General features: G+C 33.5%; 1 protein-coding gene across 4 annotated transcripts; it reads left to right on the top strand.

Annotated features, from left to right (window-relative positions):
* Window positions 1-103: 103 nt before the first annotated feature.
* LOC127062318 (uncharacterized) lies at window positions 104-22,307 on the top strand. Of its 4 annotated transcripts, XM_050990300.1 has the most exons (5): window positions 104-701; window positions 6,019-6,134; window positions 18,024-20,889; window positions 20,974-21,259; window positions 21,615-22,307. In XM_050990300.1, the coding sequence occupies exons 3-5, from the start codon at window positions 18,529-18,531 to the stop codon at window positions 21,791-21,793; spliced, it is 2,826 nt and encodes a 941-aa protein (XP_050846257.1). In that variant the 5' UTR covers window positions 104-701; window positions 6,019-6,134; window positions 18,024-18,528; the 3' UTR covers window positions 21,794-22,307. The 4 variants fall into 4 exon arrangements, with proteins under 4 accessions (XP_050846257.1, XP_050846255.1, XP_050846256.1 ...); XM_050990298.1 differs by lacking the exon at window positions 6,019-6,134; XM_050990299.1 differs by lacking the exons at window positions 104-701; window positions 6,019-6,134 and adding an exon at window positions 10,969-12,018.
* Window positions 22,308-24,740: the final 2,433 nt, after the last annotated feature.

Raw genomic sequence — 24,740 nt, forward strand, 5'->3', positions numbered from 1 at the left:
AGTACGTAGATGGAAGGAGTGAGAGAGAATGACTAAAAGAGAGAGAGAGAGAGAGAGAGAGAGAGAGAGAGAGAGAGTGAGAAAGAGGAGAGAGTAATAGAAGGAGATAGAAGAAGAGAGGGAGAACGTGCGAGAAGGGGAAGACGGGAGCAACGGCGAAGAAAACGCATATCAGCGTCGCGTTCGGTGTGGCCTCGACGCCTTTCGTCTCGTCTCACGTTTTCTCTCCCTTCGCTTTCGGTATTCTTAAGCGTTATTTTCCTCCCTCTCTTTAACCCTCTCGTTCATTCCAATCTCTTGTCTCTCAGAAACGTCTTCGTTTTTCCGCTCGTTCATCTTCGTCTATTTCCGTCCGTTCGTCCGTTGGTCTATTGAAGACAGTAAGATATATAGATAGGGCGAGAGAGGGAGAGAGAGAAAGGGAGAGAGAAAGAGAGAGATAGACAGATAGAGAAAGAGAGAAAAAAGAGAGGACCAATCGCTACGTTTCTCGAAAACATACCCTTTGTTTATCGGTGTCTGTAGTTCACCCTCTTGTCCGTCGTTCATTTTCGGGTGTCGTCGCCTTCTTTCGCTTGTGTCTCCTTTGTATTTCTTCGTTTTTTTTCCACTGTTCATAACTCCTCGTTCCCGCGCCCGTGTACGATGCAGTGTGTCGCAGTTTTTTAGCATTCGCTTTGGAGCACCAAAGACGACCTTGGGTAAGTAAAAGTTGTATGTGTCGTGCATATGTATATATATAGCGTAAGTGAGTAGCATAAGTGCATGTTGTGATTGTGTGCACGTGTATTTACATACATCATTTGTATCGGGTGTATGCACTCTGCGGAAATGTAGAGGTTAAAAATACTTGTCGTTGGATGGAGAGGGAGAGAGAGAGAGAGAGAGAGAGAGAGAGAGAGAGAGAGAGAGAGAGAGAATGCTTGCTCGAGAGTAGGTCTCTATTGCTTGAATATTTGAATATCCGGATATTTGTTTAACTCTCGCTCAAAGAATGCCGGGTCATTCTAATCCAACTGTTGCAACGATCGTTTTATTGTAATAGATATATTATTACTTCTTTGACATAAACAATGGATGCATGGGACTTAGCTGTAGCGAGGATTGAGAGAATACTTCGGAAAAGATATCTACAACAGTGCAAATTATTGTAACGGGTAAGAAGTGGGTCAAAATGATCCGACATTCGTACCCGAATACCCAGACTTGCAATTGAGTATCCGTAAGGGCCAAGGACACGTGTGTATGTGTGTGTGTGAGTGGTGTAAAGGACAAACAGATTACACATTCGAAGCAGAAATTCGTGTGTGATTGTTATATATTTATGCAGATATGTATGCATTTATGGGAAAGAAGATGAAACAGATAAACATGTTTACCGTTTTTTGTTTCTCACAAGATCGACGATTAACGATTATTGATGATAAGAATTAAGCATTCTCTTAATGACCGACCAACATCAGGAAGCCAGATGTTTTATGACATCTATTGATGAGAGAGTTATTAATATCATCTTACGATGTATATTTTTAGAATCTATTTACCGCAACCTTTGGCTAAATTATTCATTCTTCATAATTAACAATGCTGTGTTTCTTCTAATACTTTACGCAATGACGTATTGTCATAAAGCATTTAATCGTCAAGAGCTCTTTTTCACCTGCCAGGCCAATGTTATCAGGGGCGCTATTTTCCTCCCAGTTCGTCGTAAAGATATTTACGATAATTTTTTAAAAACAATCTTGTTCAAGACGTAATCTGTTTCATTTAAAAAATATATGATATAATAATATGATATAAACAAATAACGTATCCTAGACATTTTTATATGTTAAGGATATAATCAGAATTCAAATAAAGAGATCTTCATATTTGAGTCAGCACGATAAAAGATTCGAAACCTGTTATTTAAATATTCGAATTGAAGCTCGGATTCGAGTTATATCGAGTAATTTGAGTATTTGGATGTTCGGATAATAAGAGCACTTATTTTTTCTTGCTCTTTTTATTTTTTTTCTCCCTATGGTTTCACATAGATACACGCGTCGTAGCGACGCTTTTTGTCGACAAAAGGGGAGGCAGAGAGAGAGAGAGAGAGAGAGAGAGAGAGAGAGAGAGAGAGAGAAAGAGGCAAGAAGAAGAGGAGAAGGTCGAGGAAGAAAGGGAAGAAGCTATGCGGATCGTGTAGAAAGGAAAGCTTTTCTCCTTCGACGAAGAGGGAAGCCTCTCGCGGATCAATAGCGGCCGTTGCGGTCGACACGATCAGCTGATTGGCCTACTGCTAATTCTGTTTACAAGTACTTGCCGGTGCGTGTATGGATGATGCGTTCTGTGCCAGAGTAAATGCAGCAGGATGGAACGCGGAACACGGAACGAGAAAACGAAAACGAACGAGATCGGCCGATCTCACGAGGCGCGCTTTTTGTTCGTTCGTTCGATCAATCGAATTAAAAATTGAATAAAAAGTAGTCTCACGAACATCATCTTTCTATTCGTGAATTTTAAATATTCTTAATCGTTTTAAAATCGTACATAAGAGAGGCTTTTTTTTTTTATAAACTTTTATCATTTAGAAAACTCGATAGAAAATCGATGAAGCTTTACAAACAGGCTTTCGAATAAATACGGATTATTCGTTCGGTCAGGGTACTTCCCTCATTTTTATAGTTTCTCGTTTTATTTTTTTGTGATCGAGTATTATCAATTTGAATTTTAAATTTATAGCGATTCGTGTTTTCATTATCTTTGTTCGGCCTTTAATAGTCGAACGATTAAAGTAGATGAAAGGGGAAGGGAAAGAGAGAGGTAGAGAGAGAAAGAAAGAGAAGCTTTCCATGGATCAATAGCGTTCATTGCGGTTATGGCAACGAAATCAGCTGATCAGACTTCATTAATTTGACTTATGAATTCGCTACGTGTATAACATGTGAAAAATGAGAATATATATCGCAAGGGTGGCCAGATTTAACAGTTTTGAGAGCCATTATTCGCATATTTGGAAAAATCAAAAATAGACAAAGGTTATATTTGATCTGAAAGAAATTTGAAGCATTGTTTTTTTCTAATGTTTCAAATATTAATTTCCAATTGTTAGAATAATTATTATTTCTTAAATTTTTAAATTTTAGTTTTACATTTTTTTTTTATCTAGTTAAAAAAAATGTATAAAAAGATAATAGCATTATTTTTTAAACAAAAAGAAATTCTTTACATACAACAACAATTTATAAGACTTTCTTGTATTGAAAAATTGATCATTGAACAAGGAGTCGCAGAGTTGTTATATGTATTATATCGGCACGATAAATCACGTGAATTGGTCACGTGAATATAGATGAATACGTCGATCGAGTAACACTTAATTGTTTATATTGTATCAGTTTATAGCGATCATTATTCGTATTACTTATATCATTATGATCGGATATTGTATTATACAATACATTTTTGATCGACGATCTGTTACTATTTTAATCAATGCAACAAAAGTCTTTTCGTTATGGTCTTATTAAAAATTAATTAATAATTAGAATAAATATACGATTAGTTGAGAGTAAAAAACTCACGAGATCGTAGACGTAATAATATCGTCGTTCACGCAAAAGAAAAGAGAGCTTGCAGCGTTTTTATTCTCATCGATCGCGACCCGTGGAAACTATGTAGGATGAATACAAATGTGAGAATCCTGTTGAATATTCCTCTACCGAAAATATTGCTTCGAGTTTTTCTAAAAGAAGCTTTCGGAACAACCAACGAAGATTATTTATTGTTAAGAATTTTTCTTGACTTCCTTTTCTTTCTTTTTCCTTTTTTTTTTTCATCCTCCACTTGTATAATCGTATTTCTTCGTTCGACCTTAATTTTAAAATTAGAGATTTCATCGGATGTATGCAAACGAGAAGAATATCGGTCGTTCATTGGTTTTTCTTATCACGAATCCGATTACGTCGCTAGGATACATATTAATCGTAGAAGACTATATATATATATATATATATATATATATATATATATATATATATCATATATGTATATATCATATATGTGTATATATATATATATATACATATACATATATATATATATACACATACATATATCGTCCGACAAGAATGGCCGATAAGGCGTTATTTTCGCGTTCGAGGTTGAATATATTCCAATTTGATGTATATAGTTATTGCCATTAGATTTTTATAAAATAGAAAACCTAAGCAGATTTCAAAGAATTGCTGGTAATAACGATCATAAATAATTCAATGTCTTTTTTTTCTTTTTTTCCGAGGAAAATAGATTATTTAATGACTTCTTATTAATAATGATTGATTATGAATAGCGTGTACATAATTTCGTAGAATAATTTTGCGTTGACATAAAAATGAAAAAAAAAAAAAAAACAAATTAGAACGACTTAGGAATGTCTAAAAAAGTTACGTAAGTTACTTATTACTCAACATACACATTTATGTATATATACGTATCAATATATAATTGTATATGCGCATACATATTGTTTATATCAGAAAAAAATAACTAATATATATTATACATTTATACTAATAACGAATAAGAACTGAATCTGATATTATTTATCAAGTTGATAATTTCCGAATCAAATGTCATATATTATCAGAGATTTTAATTGTAACAATTTTTCAAGTATTTTCCCGTGGTTCGATAAAAGACGTTAACCTATTTTCTCGAATGTAATCTTCAATTACGTGATGATTAGGATCGTAAAAAGAGATTAGGTAAGCGTATGAATATATTTATATGTATTATCGTAACATTCATTATAATTCGATAACTATCAAGATCAAAGTTCGTTTGGTATAATCATGGGCGCGAAAAAATTGAATTCTTTGAGAATTGAGATTTCTTGAAGAGATGACATAATGCAATCGGTGCAGTAGTCCGCAATGCAGTTTTCTCGAGGTAGCTTTGCGTTTTTTTTCCAATCATTAAAAGAGAGAGAGAGAGAGAGAGAGAGAGAGAGAGAGAGAGAGAGAGAGAGAGAGAGAGAGAGAGAGAGAGAGATTTTTTAAAGATCTCCAATGTAGTATCAAGTTCTCTTCCTTCACTTTTTATTCTTTTTAACCTTGGACATTCTTAATCTCTTTTAATATGACGATCCTATTGGCGAAAATTAATTTGAAACGAATGACGCGTTGCATACAGTCAAAAATTATACCCTGTGAAACCTATAATTTATTTTTATCATAATGGAACTATTATGAATGGAATTGACGCAACTTTTACGCAATCCATCATTTGTTTCTGCTTCTTTTGTTTTTGACATTACATTGTTAAGTCTGTAAAATAAAAGATCACGCGTTTCGGGCATAACTCGACTCAAGGTAAGATTCGTCTTATGATCGTAAAGAGTTCATTTTTGTTCGATAAGTTTCAACAGTAATTCAAAAAGATTGCGAACTGTATAAATCATTATAATTTTCGATTCTTTTAGCGATGTAGTTATATTGAGAATTTATGAAAGTTCCAAAGAAACTAATTATTACTATTTGTATGATTTATACGTGGACAAAGTCAAAATCCAAATGGCGGCGTAGAAAGGTTCGAATGACAGTGATCGTGTTAGTAAATTTAGTTCGAGTCTACCAAAAATATACCCGAGGTATAGTTGTTACCACAACAAGAGCCGATGGCCTCAATATTTGAATTCCGAATCTTATCGAAATTGATTAAGAAGTAGATGAATAGATGTGTATATATTAAACATATATCGTTAATAATATTTTTTTATCGCTTTTTACGATCTTTTAATGATTGGTAGATACGCGCACGTATCTGCACTATTGAATTACATAAAACGATTAGCATCGATCTGTATTTCAAAGGATATCAGGAGAAAAAGTTCGAATGTTCTTTCTTCCTATTTTTTTTTTTCATTTCTTTTTCGTTTTTCTTATTTTTTTCCATTTTTTAAATCTCTTTTTTTACTTTTATTTGTTTTTATTATATCATCCTCCTCGTAACGGAGTGTACTAATTTATACGGTAGATTGGTTTCAGAAAAAATCGTGCAAAAAGAGAATTAGGTATATACCGAAAATACGTGGCAAAGTCCTTGGCTAAATTCTTGAACGTTGGTTAATCGACGGAAAATCACAATAACAGGTGAGTCGAACGTCCAAAGCTACAATTAATGGAAATTAATTAAACATTACGTCAAATGATTTATTTCGCGGAAAGATATGACGAAAAAAATCACTGGGATTATATCCATCCATATTAACTCCCTTCTTTAATTATTTCTTGGAATAACATCGATCTTCAAGCGAGATCTAACCACCTGTCGTATCTATAAGAGACTGTGAAGAAATTATACCTACCTAAGTGGATGCATGCAATGCATTCGATAAGCGAGCAAAGCCAAGGTTGATAGGAAGGCAAAATTATACGAAATATAACTCCTAATCTTACAAGAAAAATTAGAGAAAAATATAAAAAAAAAGAAGAGAAAATAATTTTTTTTATCTTCAACATTTTTTATTTATCAATAGTATTTATTAATTTCAAGGAAAAACAACATTCTTATCATATTAAATACATGTTGATATCATTTGTCTGTAACTTATAAAATATTATTTTTGAGATTAATCTTAGTGATAATTATAGTAATGATAGGAACGATTATTAAAAGCGTATTTTCGGGAAAACTCTAAGAAAATCGAGCATCGTATAAAAAGAGAGAAAAAAGAAAATAAAACAAAAATATCTTTTCTTATTATCGAGAATCAAAGTTATTGCGAATAAGCGAAGCGTTTATTTTCTACCAGTTTTCTCTTTCCTTCGCGAGTTTTGCCGAAGCAACGGGACGTGAAATTTTCAACGTCGAGGTAAATTAAAAAAAGAAAGAGGAAAAAAGAGAAAGAAAAAGTAAACAAAAAGGAATTAGCGCCTTTTCAATTTCTTCCACGTCGCCGTTTATAAATAACCCTATTTTCCGGCAATGAAAAGAGCGGTAAATTCGAATTAAGGAGTGAATACATTTTTGTTTTGGACAAAACTGTTTATTTCGAATTCTTTCCTCCTGTAATAGGTTTTGTATTTTATTTATATTAAACATTTATTTTGATATATTAATTAAAATATAATTCGATCGAAAATGATTGAAGTCGATGCGCGAAATACAAAGTTGCGAAGAGTAAGTACATTAGACACAAATTAACTGACTCATTCGGACGACCGGTAGTGCATGCCACTAACATAAGAGTTATCTTATTATCCTTTTAACCATTTATCAGACCAATTTCTGTTTCCCGTACCACGGAACCATATTTTTATCCATCTTCGCGAGAAAGAACAAAGACCGGAAGAAGACCGAATATTTTTTTTTGTTTTTGCATTTTTCTCTCCACGTTTTTCCCCTACTCGTATATAATCGTTTCTTTTTAATTCGAAACACACACATATACATTCTCTCTCTCTCTCTCTTTTGCTTCTCTTTTCTAACAGTTTCGAGCTCTTCGAATCTTTAGGCTCTTTCTTCTTTGTACGAATATCACCGTACGATCTTCATAAAGTCTACGGGAAACGTTTTCATCGTCAAAGTAGAGAACTAGAGACGTTGAAAAGCGTGAAAAGCGAAGTCGATGACCCGACACTTTCATGAGAAGTCGCACGAGTGAAAAGTATTGCTCCCCTAGAGGCCCTAGAAATCAAATTTTACCGAGCTCGTTTCACGGAGAATCGTGATAAAATTGTCATGTTTAATATAGAATCATGCACGAGAAAGATTTTTTTGCCTTTATTTAAATGTTTAAATTATTATAGAGATTATACCGAGATATATACGTGTGCGTGTATTAGCGTTGAAATATTGGTAAGATCATTTCAAATCGGAAATGGGTGAATTAATTACTTTTATCATGATAGAAGATGCCATCAACTCTCTTTATGTATCAGAGAGAGAAAAAGAGAGAGATTGAGAGAGTGAGTGAATATGTGAATGTCTATATATCTCCCCTCTATCTCTTACCCTTTGTATGTTCTCCGACATATATATTTTTTAGTAACTACGTCATTCGCTACCAGAGTTCTATACGTTTGCAAATCGATATCGTACGTGAAGATGTTTGCATGTATTCATACGTAGGTATGCGTGTGTTAGAACATGTAGTCTCTCTTCCGTGTCAACCGTGGGTAATACGTATGTAGAATCTTTATCGTGGGTTAGAAACCTTCTGATGAAGAAAAAAAACGATAAATATATATATATATATATATATATATATATATATATATATATATACACACATATATATGTACATGTACATATAGATGCATATATACGCACATCATGCATACATACATATGTATATATAATCCATCTCTTTTGAAAAAGTGTCAATTTTCTCGTCTTGTCCTTTTGAATTTTTTTCACAAAATAGTCACTGAAATAGACATCGGCAAATACGTGTCCTATGTAATCTACGAAATAGTAATACGTTACGTAATATTGGAGAGAGAACACGTATAAATATGTCATATTAATTTCACGAGTCGCGTTGGATATCATTTCCAGAGATACGATAAATTCAATGAAGAATAGCGGCTTATTCTCTATTCCGTTTAAAATCGTCGATCCGGTGATCATCATATTTGATTTATGTATATACACATGTCGTTGATATTCACAAAAAAGAAATTTCATTCGTGCATCTTTATTGCGTTTGTATATTCGATATCTTTTTGCGATAAGAATACATCGGTGTCAGATAATATAATAATCATTGTTAATTATTCGAAGACAGCTGATTAGTCTTTTTGTTAAAATTGCTTTCGACGAGTTGAATAAATGGAGAAAGAGAGCGAGAGAGAGAGAGAGAGAGAAAGAGAGAAAAATGATGCTTTTATGGTAGAAGTTATTACGCAGCGTGACTTACAATCGGGCAATGATCGAAAGACGTAAACAATTTCTTTCTCTCTCTCTCTCTCTCTTTCTCTCTTTCTTTATCTCTCTTACTTATAAGTGAATTTCTCAGAAGATTTCTTATTTTTAATCGATCAAACATTACATCGACGCGATATTATATTTTTTTTTCGTAATATTCTTACGTCTTTCGATTCTTCGAATTAGAGATTTTCGTTTGTATTTAGTTTGATAAGAAAATATAAAAAGTAAATTTCATAGATTAGTTTTATTTTTTTCATTGAATTTTATAGAGAATTCTTTTTTTTTTTTACAAATATTTGTATAGTTTATAACTTTGTTACATTGAAAATAATAGTGTGAATTGAAAAAATTATTATGCAAAGGGCGGTAGAGTCGAATATTGTGAGATGGTTTGGTTAGTTCAAGATGATGTTTGGAATAACGAGTGAAACAAGTCACGGGGAGATAAATTCCACCGTGTTAAGAGTCATTCTCCTGTTTATCTTATACGATAACAATATTAGCTAGCCACAAGAATATTTAATTTAATGAGCTCACGAAGACTATCCCACAGAGTCTGCTCCTTATTACAAAAAATGTATATAATTAGAAATCATTTCCTCGGTGATATTAAAACTCGTTGTCGTTCAGTAGAATAATATCCTTCGTGGAATTAGTTTCAAAATAGAAATAAGTGCAAGATTGCGATAATCGAGAGCAATGTGTGGCATTTATATAAGTACGTTCGTACGTACAGAAGTTACAGATTTTTAACTCTTCATAACTCGATTTTCTTGTGTTAAAAAAAAAAAAAAACAAGTTATATAACGTGAAACACTGTGTATTAATTGTAAATATAACGTATATTTAGTACGAGCTAAGAATTAATTTTGTGGCGAATAAAATGGCTTATCGCGCTTTAAATATCTATTTTTGTTAAGATAAATCGTTCTCATTTTAATCATAATTCTACTGAATCGTACCAAAAATATTTTTTGTTGCTTTTGAAGATACTTAAAAATATGAAGGAGAAAAATTATTTTATCAATAATAAGCAATATTACGATTAACACAAATTTTTCTTTTCGAGAATATGAATATTTTTTTAAATAAATCGACATATTTTTATTACTACAATATGTTCTGTTTTATTTGTTTTTTATTTATTGTTGCGTCAACCGCTTGTATGGGTTATTAGCATCATTAAGAGGCAAAGTTCACAGTTTATTAGACATAAGACGAGTTTTGAATGATGTGAATATTTTCACCTTCAGATGACTGTACTATAAAATGAGGTTTGTAAAAAGAACAAGGAAGTTTGAAATTTATCTATCTCATTGCAAAATATATATCTTAGGTATTTGAAAAGATTTGTTTAGTGATTAATCCAAGACACATACACACACACACACACACACACACACACACACACACACACACACACACAAGCGCGCTGCGTTTACATACATATGTAGGTGCAAATATTTATCTTCACGTATCGAAAGTTAATCTAATTTTGATTTATTCACCAAAATCTTTTTTAATCCAATAATCTTTTTAGATTAAATTTAACAAATATATATATAAAAAAAAATAAACAAATACAGTTAGTTATACGATTCTAGTATCTACTAAATTAATAGCTTCCTGTTTTTCCACGAAAATTAATCGTGTAGGTGATGATAGGATGACACGATATATAATAACGATTAGTACGATGTATGTAATATCATATAGTCGCGATTAGAGTCTTATCGAGATTATTCGAATCATAAAGAAAAGCGCGCACACTTGTTTTAAATACAAGTTAGTTTGCATGAGAAAAGAAGAAGGGAAGACGAAGAAGAAGAAGAAAAAGAAGTAGAAGAAGAAGAAACAGAAGAAGAAGAAGAAGAAGAAGAAGAAGAAGAAGATGAAGATAAAGACGAAGAAGAAGAAGGAGAAGGGAGAAAGAAGAAGGAAGAGGAGAAGAAGAAGAAGAAGGAGGAGGAGGAAGAGGAGGGGGAGAGGAGGAGGAGGAAAAAGAAGAAGAAACTCACATACATATACAAGAGAGTCGAGGAGAGTGTGCGCTTAGATGGCAGCTATCAGTATTAACCCGGCCATCTCAGCGCGTGCTCGCTTTCTCGCGCTCGAGGGAGCATTAATTCGTATTTGAAGTAATTTCGGCAAAAAGAAAAAAGAAAGAAAGGAAAAACCATATATAATATTCAGAAATTCGAGACACGAAATTTGAAATCGTGTTTGATTTTAGAGAGGGGGGAGAGAGAATAAAAAAAAGTAGTTTGTGTGTTTAGAAAGTTCCCGCGTAAATTCTATATCTGTCACGTGACATCGCGAGAAACACGTCATACTTGTTCTGTTTTTCGAGACCCTACGAAAGAGAGAGAAAGAGAGAGAAACGTAGGGATAGAAAGATCGGAGATAAGACCATGGAACGTGAGACTCACGTGGTCGTTAAGAGATATAAATAAGAATAAACTAGAAAAAAACAAGAAAACAGAGAATTCGATTATATTTTACAGAGCGGGACAAAAGAGAGAAAGAGACAGAGAAAGAAAAAGAGAAACAACTTCATTTGTGGAAATCTAATCTTTTTACGAGTTGAGTGATAAGAAGAACCACGCGTGATGCTGCTGTTGAATGTGAAAAGTTCGAAGATCCGCCTAAGATTCGTTCGATTGATAGAACGTAAATAGAAACGAGATATTGCGATAGTTTTGATAGAAAGGACGTGTTGTCCTTTGATTGTGTTAATCTCAAGAATTTCAAGAACGACAAAAAATACACACACATATCATACGTACACATATATCTCTGTGTGTGTGTTTAATATATATATATATATACACATATATACACACGGATATCGTGTAAACGAACTTTTGTTTAACGATAACGTTACAGAACGGATTGTACGTAGTTTTCATGTCTTCCAGACGAGTGTGACATTGCTCATGAAACTTTCGATTCTGTCGGTCGATCGTATTCGGATTAATTCGAAGTTGCAATTCAAAGGAAAAAGGACGTTGGAAAGAAAAAATTGTTGAGAGATCACTTTCACTCTTCTCTGCCGATCGAACTTTTTTGGAATCAACTTCAATGACGTATTTTCTCGTTATGGTACGTCCTTTTTATTTTATTTTCTTTCTCTCTTTTTTTTTTTTTTTATATATATTTCTATTGAATTTTCGTATAAAAATCGTTCGACAGATCGTTGCCCCGGAACGATGACGAAGACACGAAAATAAATACTCGTAAGTGATAACGAATTAAAACGGCTGTCGATTCATTATCTTACTTATCAAAAGTAATTAGACGATTTATTTCTAGACGATTAAGAGATTTTCTTTTTTTTTATTATTCGATATTAATCAAATATCAGGTTGATATATGTACATATATATGTTTAATATTATTAATATTATTCATTGATATCTATTATTTTGTGTGTATATATATATATATATATATATATGTATGTATGTATGTATGCATATTTTGTCTGAAAGCTATATCAACGTAAATAAAATGAAAAGAAAAGCGTCATAATCTGGAACAACACTTCGTTTAGTATGGTTTCACGTTGCCATTTTACCTGAAGAAATCCAATTGTAAGGGATTTGCTTTCTTGACCCTTAAACTCTTTACTTCATTAGAAAGATACAGCAAAGACGTTGTTAAATACATACATACATACATATATATATATATATATATATATATATATATATATATATACACGTACTATAGAGAATTTTGTTTTTCATAGATACGATAATGTGAATTTTTAATTAATGAAACTAATTAAGGTATTAGTAAAACATCATTGTTAAGAAATGTAATGGAAATATGATGAAAAGGAATTACTGAGATTTTTTTTTCTTTTTATATGAGAAAGTTACAAAAATTTGCATAATTAATTCCGTTAATAATAAAATGAGAATGGTCACGTTCTGTTAATAATACAACGAGATCGATCACGTTCAAAAAATAAACAAAGAGAGCGAGAGAGCGAGAGAGAAAGAGAGAGAGAGAGAGAGAGAGAGAGAGAGAGAGAGAGAGAGAGAAAGCAAACGTTGTTTCAATTTCATTGTTGAAATTAATAAAGAATAAGCACGTACAGAGTTTTGAATTTGGTAAATAAAGCACGACAATGGTTGGCGAAGCAAGTGATAAAAGCGATATCACTTAGGTGTCAAGAATATGTTTCATTATGGATGGATAAACGAATGATCATTGGTGTGTCGAAACACGTGGTAAACCGTGGATCATTCGTTATTTTTTTTTTTCTTTTGAGATAACGAAGGTCCATAGTTTCTCGGTCAAACGTTATCCAACTTTCCGATAACGGCCGAGCTGTCAGTTCTAAGGAGCCACGTGCTTTCTTTCTTTAAACGTTGCGCGCCAATCTTTAAGTCCAACTTACTATTCGATTCTACACGAATGATTTTCATCTGTTTTCTTTATTTTTTCGTTATACTTTTTTTTCTTTCTTGTTTTTAATTTTATTTTAGGCAGAGTGTTCATTCATTTTAGTAAACACATTGTTGATTGGTCACGAATTGTTAATATTTGAATAAGGATTTTAATTCAATTACGAATATAACCAGCGTAGAACGTATTACTTTTTCCATACAATAGCCGGCAAACAATGCATATTAAATAATAATTATTTCCTAAAAATATTCGTTCCTATCCAATTTTTACACGTAGGTATTATGTAATATGTATGTATGTATGTGTTTTTTTTTTTTTTAAAGATCATGCTTGCAAAATAATAAGAAATTAGTATAGTAATATAAAAGTATAATAGAATAGTATTTATTATTAATTTGTCTTTTGGATGGATAAAATCTAATGAACGATTTGTTCCCTTTGAAGCATACGAATAGAAATGTTTTTGATTGGAACTTTAGAATGTCCAAAGTTTCTAGTATTCGCTATCCTGATTCGTAGTAGTAAGAAATCATGGATTTCCGTTACGTTTAACGAATAGGATATGATCTTAAGAGAACCTTTCGCGAAGTTCGACGAATTTACAGGTTCTCTCGCGTGAGAGTGGGAGGTGGGCCGGAGAAGGAACAGGAGGAGAAGAGGGAAGTAGGATGCGTGGTAGAAAGGGAAGGGAAGAGATAAGTGAAACTCGTGGAAATTCAAATTGCAATGAGCGTTCGACGGAGCACGTAACTTTTAATGTTTGTAAGTTGGAGCTTGTCAAGGATTCATCTGAGGTAATCTTATCGTCTTTTCGCGATTCAAGGACGAAATTTCATTTAACAACATTTCATTGTCTATCTTATCAAAACGTCGTTTTGTGGATTATTCTTGATGGCGATTTAAGTGAGCACGTATTACCTAAGTATTTCGATTACAGTCGTTCGATATCTATCTTTTTATATATTTATATAACGTTCTTAACGACATATAACATATTTCTTTTTGTCGGATTATGTATAAAAAGAGGAAGAAAAAAAAATGATCGTTAGCGCGAGGATAAGCTCTTTCGTTTATACCAGGGATCACAATTTTAATTACAATTGAATACTTTGTTATGTGTCTTGTTATTCGATCGTTCGATCGAATTCATCTGAAAATAATGATCAAAATTTGATCTCGTACATCGGGAACTATCGCGTCGTTATGAATTTTTGTAAAATGTAATTTTTTTTCTTTTTCGTGGTAAAAATATTGTCGCTAGAATAATGGATATATATATATATATATATATATATATATATATATATATATATATATGACAGGAATGAAAAAATTGATTTGTCATTCTTTTCTGTTATCGCTAATTTTAACCGACAAATCGAACGTCGACAATATCGAGAATCTATTTCCTTTAACTTTTTCGATTTTGCTCGTAGGAGGGACAACATTGTTGTGTTATCTTTAGAAGTTCTCTCGATAAATGTTCGTACACCACAACCTCGTTCAAAGGCGTCGATACCGTGAAAGTGATCACAATAGTGTTCATGATCTACCGATTGCGTCGACTCCCTATAGCCCAAGGCCTTTTGTGTGTCTACTCTTGTCTCATTGCCTTCTCCGTCTCAGTTCTCTTCTTTATTTTCATTTTATCGTACGTTGTTGAGACGTCGACACGTTGTCTTCTCAAACAATCAAACGTTCAATTATTGTACGAATTTTCTGGCCTTCGATGACAATATCCTTGCGTAAGTTAATAAAAAAGCTGATAATCGTGTTGCATTAAAAGAAGATAAAATTGGAATTGTAAATGATACAGAAAAAGAAAAAGGAAATTAATTTAATTTCAAATAGTGAACGATTCAATTTATTTATTTATTTAGATTTTATATCTTTATATCTAATATTTTACAATAATTCAAATATTTATTTATTTATTCGGTTTTATCATTATTTTCATTATTTAATCATTCTTTTTTCTTTCTTCTTTTTGTTTTTTCTTTTTTCTTTGTATATTTTATATAGCATTTCAACACTCCTCTAAAGAATCCACTTAATTTATCTACGTTAGACACGATAACAAAGCTTCGCATCCTCGAACATTGTTTTATATTAGCCGAAAGAAAGTAGGTCACCGGTTGTCCGTTTTAATGAAGCGGCCCACCCTTTTTCGAGAATTAAGCGTTGTGATTATTAATAAGGATTATGACACCTGGGCACGTTTCCGGCAACGTCATTCAACTAGGTTGAAGGATTTTGTATTTTATTATATTTAACCCTTTATAATACCATGTAACTTTGAAGTCACATACTTAAGTGTAGTATCATAATATATGTATTCAATCTAATTTCATTTTATCATAATGAAATTATTTATTAGTTCATACATAAAATTTTTAATGTTTTTTTTTTTTAATTCTAAGTTATAATTAATATAATGTATTAATAATATATACTGTATGTTCAAAATGTATCGATGCAAATGTTTATCTCGACAACAAGGCATTTTTGAGAAATATTGTTCAAATAAGAGTTATTTGATATCAAGGGGGAGATATTATGGCATTTATTGTTTCTCTTTAAGTGAAGAATTTTAAGATCATTATTTCAAAGTCCATTACGTTTTTTTTTTTTTTTTTCTTTAATAGGGACTTACATTTTTTTATAACATATTCCCAACATATCCTACGTGAAAGAAACAAGTAACTTCTGCTTGAAATATTTTTTCATCTGGAACTAGAAAAAAAAAATTAGCTTGTAGAGGATTAATAACTCTATTGTGAGAAGGGACAGATGTCATTAAAAATGACGAGATATCAATTAAAATGCGACGAGTGGCTAGAAGAGAGATAGAGCGTGCTTGTACTGAGAAACGAGAAGTTGACGTGAAACGAATAGCGGAGAACAAAATTTCTCAAAATTTAAATTTATTTAAAAAATAATTGCAATCTTTTTTATATAGATATCTTTTTAAGTAGATGTAATTTGTCTGATCTTTAATTTTTCAATATATGTATGTGGTTGCAAAATTAATGCGTGCAATAATTTAGTTTTTTATTAAATTTCGTAGAAAGACGTTTATGATAATGCAATTTCTTTAGTTTTTTCAATATTGATTAATGTTTATTTGATATTTTTTTGTTAAAAGATTAGAATTTTTATTTTTCTAGAATGTCAATGCTTCTACCTTTTTTTTTTCACACAACCTTTGACATTTTGACTTGGCCAAAAACATTCTCGGGTAATATTCAGGGATATTCGGATGGGTTTTAAATACACGAATACTAGGAAGAGTACGTAAATAAACTCGGAAGATTGGCGCAGGTGGGCAAAGACAACTATTATATCTTTGATATAAATGTACGTTGATTCCCGTTAAATATTGGCTCGACTTTACTAGGTGACCTTAAAATATAACATTGCATCGTTTTTCTCTTTTTATATGGGTGTGTGTATAAGTGTGTGTATTTATGTTTACATTCACACGTGCAATTAATTGTTATCAAAAGCTACATTCAAGGAAAGACACGAAAGCTTTTGCGGAGATCAGATTTAGACCGTAAGCGTATCGAAGCATCGTCTTCTAATATGTTTTCTTGGCTAACTTTCAAAATCGTGGAAAATATCGTGTCGTTAAAGTCTGTGAGCATCTAACATTTCGAATTGTTTTTCATCGGGATTATTGAAATTTCTTATTGAATTTTTCATTATTTAATTATTATGGAGAAGGTATTTGCATTAAGAAACAAATAAAAACCAATCAATTTTGTTTTGCAAATTATATTAAATAAAAGTGATTTAGATTGTTCAAAAATATATAGATATCTTTCTATTTTTTACTTTTCTTTTTAATTTAAATTTATTTCCAAAAAATAGAAAATAGGAAGATGATTTCGTAAGAGATAATCATGAATACGGAAGGAAGAAGGAACAAGATGATGGGAAAAGAAGAAGAAGAAGAAGAGGAAGAAGAAGTAGAAAAAGAAGACGAAACGCAGTAGGGGAGGAAGATATGGTCGTAGTGTATCTCAAGAGAAAACCACGTGACCACTGTGGCCAACGTTAAATCCTTAAATTGATAGCAACTCATACACAATGAACTTCATTTATAATCGCCGACTCTAACTCGAGCCAGCTACATCGGCCGGTTACGAAATGTCAGAAGCGGATCTCGTCTCTACTAGGCGTATCTCGCCGAGTTAAATCTCGGGAACACGAGTGATATCAGAAGAATTCTTAATCAAATATATTTGTCACATTCGATATCAATTGCGAATGAAATATTCAATTTCACACGAAACCTATTGAATGGAGCTTATGTTATAATTCACTTAATACTTCGTTAAGAATTTAGATCGGAGTAATTGAACGTATTGAACGTTCGATATCAAATTTATGAACAATAATTTTTTTCTAGAGATTACTCCTATCACTGTAGCAATAGGACGTTTTAAAAATCATTATTTCTCGTTTAAATTTACGCATATAATGTAATAGTTTTCTCTCTCTTCCTCTCCCTCTCCCTCTCTCTCTCTCTCTTTCTGTATCTAACAAAAATTGCAAAATATCAAATATTAGAGTTTCATTTGTAATGTTGAAATCATCTAGGTCACAAGACCAGCATATTTTTCTAACGAAATAGATAGAAACATATCTGGATCAGAAGATAACCGATGTTTTTCTTTTTGCAGAATACACCGTTAGAGCCGAATCAGTATCGTTCGCCGCATGGGTGCCTGGGTTGACGATCGTTTAGTGGAGGAGGAGGAGGTGGTCCTGATCAAGCAGCAGAAACAAAAGCATCAGCATAAACAGGGCCCATCAAGAAGGACTTGCCGAATTTTTGATCGAGTTTGCGATGGTGGCGGTGTGGGTACGGGCCAATTGCGTCCAGACATCATATTCTCATATTACGCCGCGTTCGCGTCCGCGTTGCTGTTGCCGTTACGTCGTCAGTTTACCAGGCAGTTGTACGAGTGGCCGTGTTTACCATTGTTTAAATCAAGGACGAAACTAAATCGGTTTTGAATTGAAAGTTCGCGTGAAGTTTTCTACAAAATTTAAAACGATTAAATCTCATTGAGGAAAAAGAATCATATTCTCTTCTTCTTTTCTCTTTTCATTTTCTTTACATTCTCGTTTCGAGAAGATTATAAGAAGGGAAATTGCAAGAAGAAACATCGAAGGTGGGCTTTGATGTCATTCGACACAAAGTCAGATAAATTGCGTTTGAACGAGGAATATTTCTTTCGTCGAACGGTGTTCGCCAATATGGCCGACTGGACCAAGTTCAAGGGCAAGAGAAATAGTCGAAAGAACGAGCGAAATGGATCGACGGGCGAGAGAAATGATGGTTTTCCGAAGGAGTCTGGTTCATTGGGGGGGAATGGAGTATTGGATTCGAACGATCGAAAGATTGTTATTGAAGTTACCGATAAGACACCGTTCGAAATGCGTCTGGAAGAGACACGAGAAAATAGCGGAGGACAGGAAACGGTGGAGGTTCTCTTGGAGGACACTTCCAAAGCTTTAAATAGGTATAAGGATAACAGCGAAGAAAAAAGACTTGTAGAGAAATATAGCGATCAGTGGTTAGAGCCTGGATCGAGAATACGTCAAGAAGCGAAACAAGAGTTGATAGAAAGTATGAATAATTCACCAAAGAGACCAGGAAGTCTTTATAAAGATGACTCGTCTAGTCCACAAAAGTTGAAGAATGTTTTCAACGAGAGAAATTCGCTTTTTGGATCACCAACCAGGATCCCTCTCTCGTCGAAGGGTCACTCACCAACAGAGAAGAGTACGGAAAGACTCGTTAATGGTAAATCACCGAGAGAAGAGAAGCAACAACATCACGTTCAATTTAACAAGGATTCGAAAAAGCAATCGCAACAGCAAGAACAGCAGCAAAATTTGTCAGAGGAGAGACCACATCCGAGTCCTTCGATTTCTACCTCGACTACCAGTAGCTCCGAGGACAACTCGACTCTCGATCAATTTTGTGAAGCCAGACCACCGGACGGTGGTTGGGGCTGGGTCGTGGTCGCTGCTTCCTTTATGGTTAATCTCATAGCGGATGGCATCACTTTTTCATTCGGTGTCATTTACGTCGAGTTTCTTAATTATTTTGGAGAAGGCAAATCAAAGACAGCATGGATAGGTAGTCTTTTCATGGCAATGCCTCTGTTGTCTGGACCAGTAGCGAGTTTTCTAACGGACAGGTACGGTTGTCGGAGAGTCTCGATAGCTGGTAGTATATTAGCAACCGCAGGATTTATCGTGAGTTCATACGCAAATTCAATGGGGGTTCTAATTTTTACATTTGGAGTCGTTGCCGGTTTCGGATTGTCTTTATGTTTCGTTGCGGCAGTCGTCATCGTCGCCTACTACTTTGACAAGAAGAGATCTTTCGCCACAGGATTGTCTGTCTGCGGCAGCGGCATTGGTACTTTCATCTTTGCCCCTGTAACTCAGTATCTTCTTGCGGAATATGGTTGGAGAGGAACGATGTTGATTCTAGCAGGTCTGTTTCTGAATTTAGCGGTATGTGGCTGTTTGATGAGGGACCTCGAGTGGACGACCACCATAACAAAGGCAAAAACTGAGGAGAGGAGAAAAAATCGTGAGAAAAAGAGATCGAGAATGCAAAGCTCCAGTGCTGATTCGTTCTCCGCAAGTAGTTCGGCAAATACGACAACTCAAACGCCTCATGGTGACACAAAAAGAAGTTTTGCTTCGGCGAATGCGATGATCATCGAGAATCTTCGTCTGCAAGAGGAAGGGGACGACGATAAACTCTTCTCCAGCCTCGTCAGTTTGCCTACTTTCGTTAAAAACGGCGAGAAGGTTCCACTCGAGGTACTGGAATTATTAAGTACTCGAAAGAACGTCTACAACGTCTTGGTACAAAATTATCCGAATCTTTTGATATCCTCCAAGAGCTTCAGCGATTCCGGAGCTCTTCACGATCAAATAAGTATACCTTCGGCTAGATTCGTACCAACGCCCAGCCCATTAGCCGATCTTAAAGGCGAGGATCGCAAAGACAAAAGCTCGAAAGGTGATGAGCAAGAAATCGGAAAACAGGCCGATGCCGCGTATCTTTGGTGGCTAAAAAAGATCAACTCCGATAGTCCTTTGCGTCGTTCAAGTACCATGGAACATCCACGAAGACTGCCCACAGCCTATCTCAAGGACATCAGGATGCACAGGCACAGTCTCACTTATAGAGGAGCTATGCTCAACATCAACAGGTATCGATTGAGAGCCTCTAGCTGTCCAGATATTTACAGGAATTCGATGACCACAATAGCTAAAACGAAGTTGGTCTGGTACGCTGGCCTTTGGGAGTTCTGGGATCTTATCGTTGACATGCTGGATTTTTCTCACTTTGCCGATTCACGATTCTTACTCTTTGCCATCAGTAACTTCCTTTTACATACTTGGTACGACGTACCTTACGTCTATCTCACGGATAATGCCATTGAGATGGGTTTCAGCGAAACTGATGCTTCCATTTTGATTTCGGTGATCGGTATCACCAATATGGGCGGCGAGGTAATCACAATAATTTTTTGTCCTTTTTATTCAAATCGAACAACGAGAATCATCTAATCGGTATTTCTTTTTCATTATTTTCAGATTATTTTAGGTTGGGCTGGTGATAGAGATTGGGCGAATGCTTCCATCGTCTATGCCGTGTGTATGTCACTTTGTGGCGCGGTCACGGCTATGATACCCATGGTGGTCAGCAATTATTATATGCTCTGCGCAATATCTGGTGCCTTTGGTCTCTTTATCTCGGCGAATTATAGTCTTACCAGCATCATTCTCGTCGAGCTGATCACAATCGAGAGATTTACCAATGCATATGGACTTTTACTCCTTGTTCAAGGTGTCGCAAATCTCATGGGTCCACCATTAGCTGGTAAGATATCCATTATTGATAATTTGTCCCTGTCTAATTCCACCACTTGTTCGATTTATTTGTTCCAAATGAATTCACGTACAAATTTAGGTATTACAGTATCAAAGCGAGTTGGTCAAAAAGGTTAGATACGATCGATTATTGGATCGTAATAAACTTTCAAATTTGTTTACACAGATAGGAAACATTTTCGACGTAACGATCCACCTTTTCCCGTTAGACTCTTTTTAATCTTCTACTTATTTACCCTTATTAAAAGACGACTGGGGTTAGGTAATTTTTAATGACCCAGCTTGTGATTGAAATTTCGCGACTGGAGGCTTCGACCTTATCGATCCGTTCTTCATTCTTTCAGGGTGGCTCTATGACATCACCGGATCGTATGATCTCTCCTTCTACTTGGCCGGCTTCTTCATCGCCGTAAGTGGGGCGTTGCTTTTGGTAACGCCGCTCGTCGGCCTCTATCGAAAATTTAGGCCAGGCTTGAAGGAAGAGGTAGCTAACAAGGATTTCGCCGAAACGAATAATGTTTAAATTGTGACGTGATTCATAACATTACTCTTACGATACGAAAGATCTTGAAAACAAAAAGAAAATAAAAAAAAAATTAAACAACGGAGAATGGAGGTAATGGAATTTATGGAAAAATTATCTTTCCGATTCAGGAATTGTAAATTTACGCGTAAAGAAAAAAAAAAGAGACATAAAAAAAACACACATACTTTCTATGTATTTTGAAGATTTTTCTGACGGCGACGCGTACCATCTATATACATATTATATATCAACTTTCGCGTTGCACGTTGATTATTATTATTATTACTATTATTATTATTACTACTATTATTACTACTACTACTACTACTATTACTGCTACTATTAATATTATTCCAGTCGAACGTTTTATGGTTCCTTCGTAGAAAATAGAGAGAGAGAGAGAGAGAGAAAAGGAACAAGAAATAACGAAGTATCTTGTAGGTCCAAAGTCGGTCGATCGATATTACAAAAAAATTACAAAAAAAAAAAAAAAGAAAAAAGAAAAAAAGAACGTTTGAAACGGCTAATTTACAAATTCGACTTTTTCAAACCTTCAAATTGTTATTTGCATGTTTATCTCTCGTAACGAACAAACATACAGAAAAAAAAAATAATAATAAAGAAAGAAAATAAAAATAAAAAAGCAATCTATAGCCGATAATATATAGTTAGATCCGTCGTTTCGAGGTCATAAAAAGCGTGTTCTCGTTAACATTCACGTTACAATTATATCCGAGAGAATGATAGACTTTCGAATTTTTTTAAAGAAAACGATCGATTTGACGTTTACATATTGCTTGTTACATACGAAAGAGAAGGATGAAGGATCATGAGAAAAAAAAAGAAAAAAATGAAAATAAAAAGAACAAAAAAATGAAATCAACATTATCGTCGATAATGTTCTAAGAGTCGTAATCCAAGGCCAAAGAATTTTGTCTCGTGATTGGATGTACACTTTAAAGGGCGATAGTTGTGTGACCGCGGAGAACAAAGATTTAAGATTTACTATAGTCATATAAGAGATAATTACAATAGAAATATGTACAAACTAGGAACACAGAAAGTTTGGCTGTAGTACGATTTCGTGCAGCTCGTCGGAGATTACGATAAGATTCGTTTAAACGTTTCTTAAACGAAGATAAAGGAAAAAAAGTTGTTTGGTATCGCGAGCATCGACAGCTATATGCAGTTTCGAATCTCAGGATATTAATTATTAGCATACTGCATTATATAAATTATATTATCTTATATTGTCCTACATTATTGTAACATTGCGTTGCATTACTTTACACGTGTATACACAGATTTATAGTGTACACATACACACACACGTACATACGTAATACATAAGACACAAATACAAATACGTATATAGAGGAGAATGGCGAATCGTTGGTGTCGAGGAATCAATTCACGAGGCACAATATTCGACCTTGTTCCATTCATATTCCTTCATGATCGTTGTTAGATGTCTACTAGTGTTTATAGTTTCCTTCTTTTTCGTTCACACACGTTGCACGAGCTTGTAGTTCCGTGACGTAATTTGACAAGTTATCCGGGGATAACGCCTTTTAGTTATCAGTGTGTGTGTATACATATATATATCTTGTGTATGTGTATATATATATTATATATGCTATATATATATATATATATATATATATATATATGTATATATATGTACATTAATTGCTACATGAATTTTTTCAATGCACCATGCAGCACCTCTTTTTTTTTCTCTCTCTCTCTCTCTCTTTCTTTCTCTTTCATTTTTTTTTCTTCACAGATTTATCATTCAAGTACATACGTATATCAATAACTGATTTACATAATACTTGAATATTCACGTAATTGTTTTCTATTCTTTTTCTTCACTCTTTATATCTATCTTCATTATCATCATCATCATCATTATCATCATCGTCGTCCCATCAACATCATCCTTATCATCAGTATCATCAGGATGGCGTGTACTCGTAATTTAAAGAAGCGTTTGTAAATAATGGTATATGTATATATATACTGCTTTTCTGTGATGATGAATCAGTGGATTCGATGATGAGCATTGTGAACTATTCTACAAGAAAAAATGGATAGCTTAGATTGCATAGCGTGTGAGTGAATGAATGGATGAATGTATGCGTGCCCTTTTATCCGAAGGATCAAGATCATCTTCTTACGCGGAGTATATAGTTTCACGTGGCCTTCGTATCAATTTAGAATTATTATCTCATATCTACTTTTCGCGGATAGAGTTGAAGAAGAAAAAAATAAAAAAATTAAAAGAAAAGGAAAAAGAAAGAATTCGAAGTTTCACTTAAACGTGTGTGGTATTCCGTTTTTTGAACGTATAATACATAAATACGTAGTATTGGAATCGTATCGATATTAATACATAATATCCGAGTTTGAAACATTTACTGTGTTTACGGATACGAGTCGATCGGTGTGTTTTGTGATATTTAGCTAGAAAGATATATATATATATACATATATATATATATATATATATATATATATATGTATATGTATATATATTACGATAACTATACAATTAATTGCTACCATAGAGAAAATTCGATATAAATTTAAAACACTAGTAAGATAATTATGCGAATGTACATACATACATGTATACATACGTATATACACATATACATGGACAATCGAAATTTATTCAAAATGAATAGAATTGTTCTCGATGATTTTTATGTTAATTTTTTAATATATTATAACATTTCAAAAATCTTCGTTATGTTACTTTGTTTCGATTTGTGAAAAAAAAAGAAAAATTAATTGTTTAATTAATTGACGAATTAATTAATTAATTTTTTTCTTTGAAATCATTTCGATGTATATATATATATATTTTTTTTTTTTCATTCTTGACAAAATTGATGTAATCGACGGCTTTTTTTTATTTAAAAATATTTGTTAAATGAAA

The sequence above is a fragment of the Vespula vulgaris genome, chromosome 3 (genome assembly GCF_905475345.1).
Source record: "Vespula vulgaris chromosome 3, iyVesVulg1.1, whole genome shotgun sequence".
Classification (NCBI taxonomy): domain Eukaryota; kingdom Metazoa; phylum Arthropoda; class Insecta; order Hymenoptera; family Vespidae; genus Vespula; species Vespula vulgaris.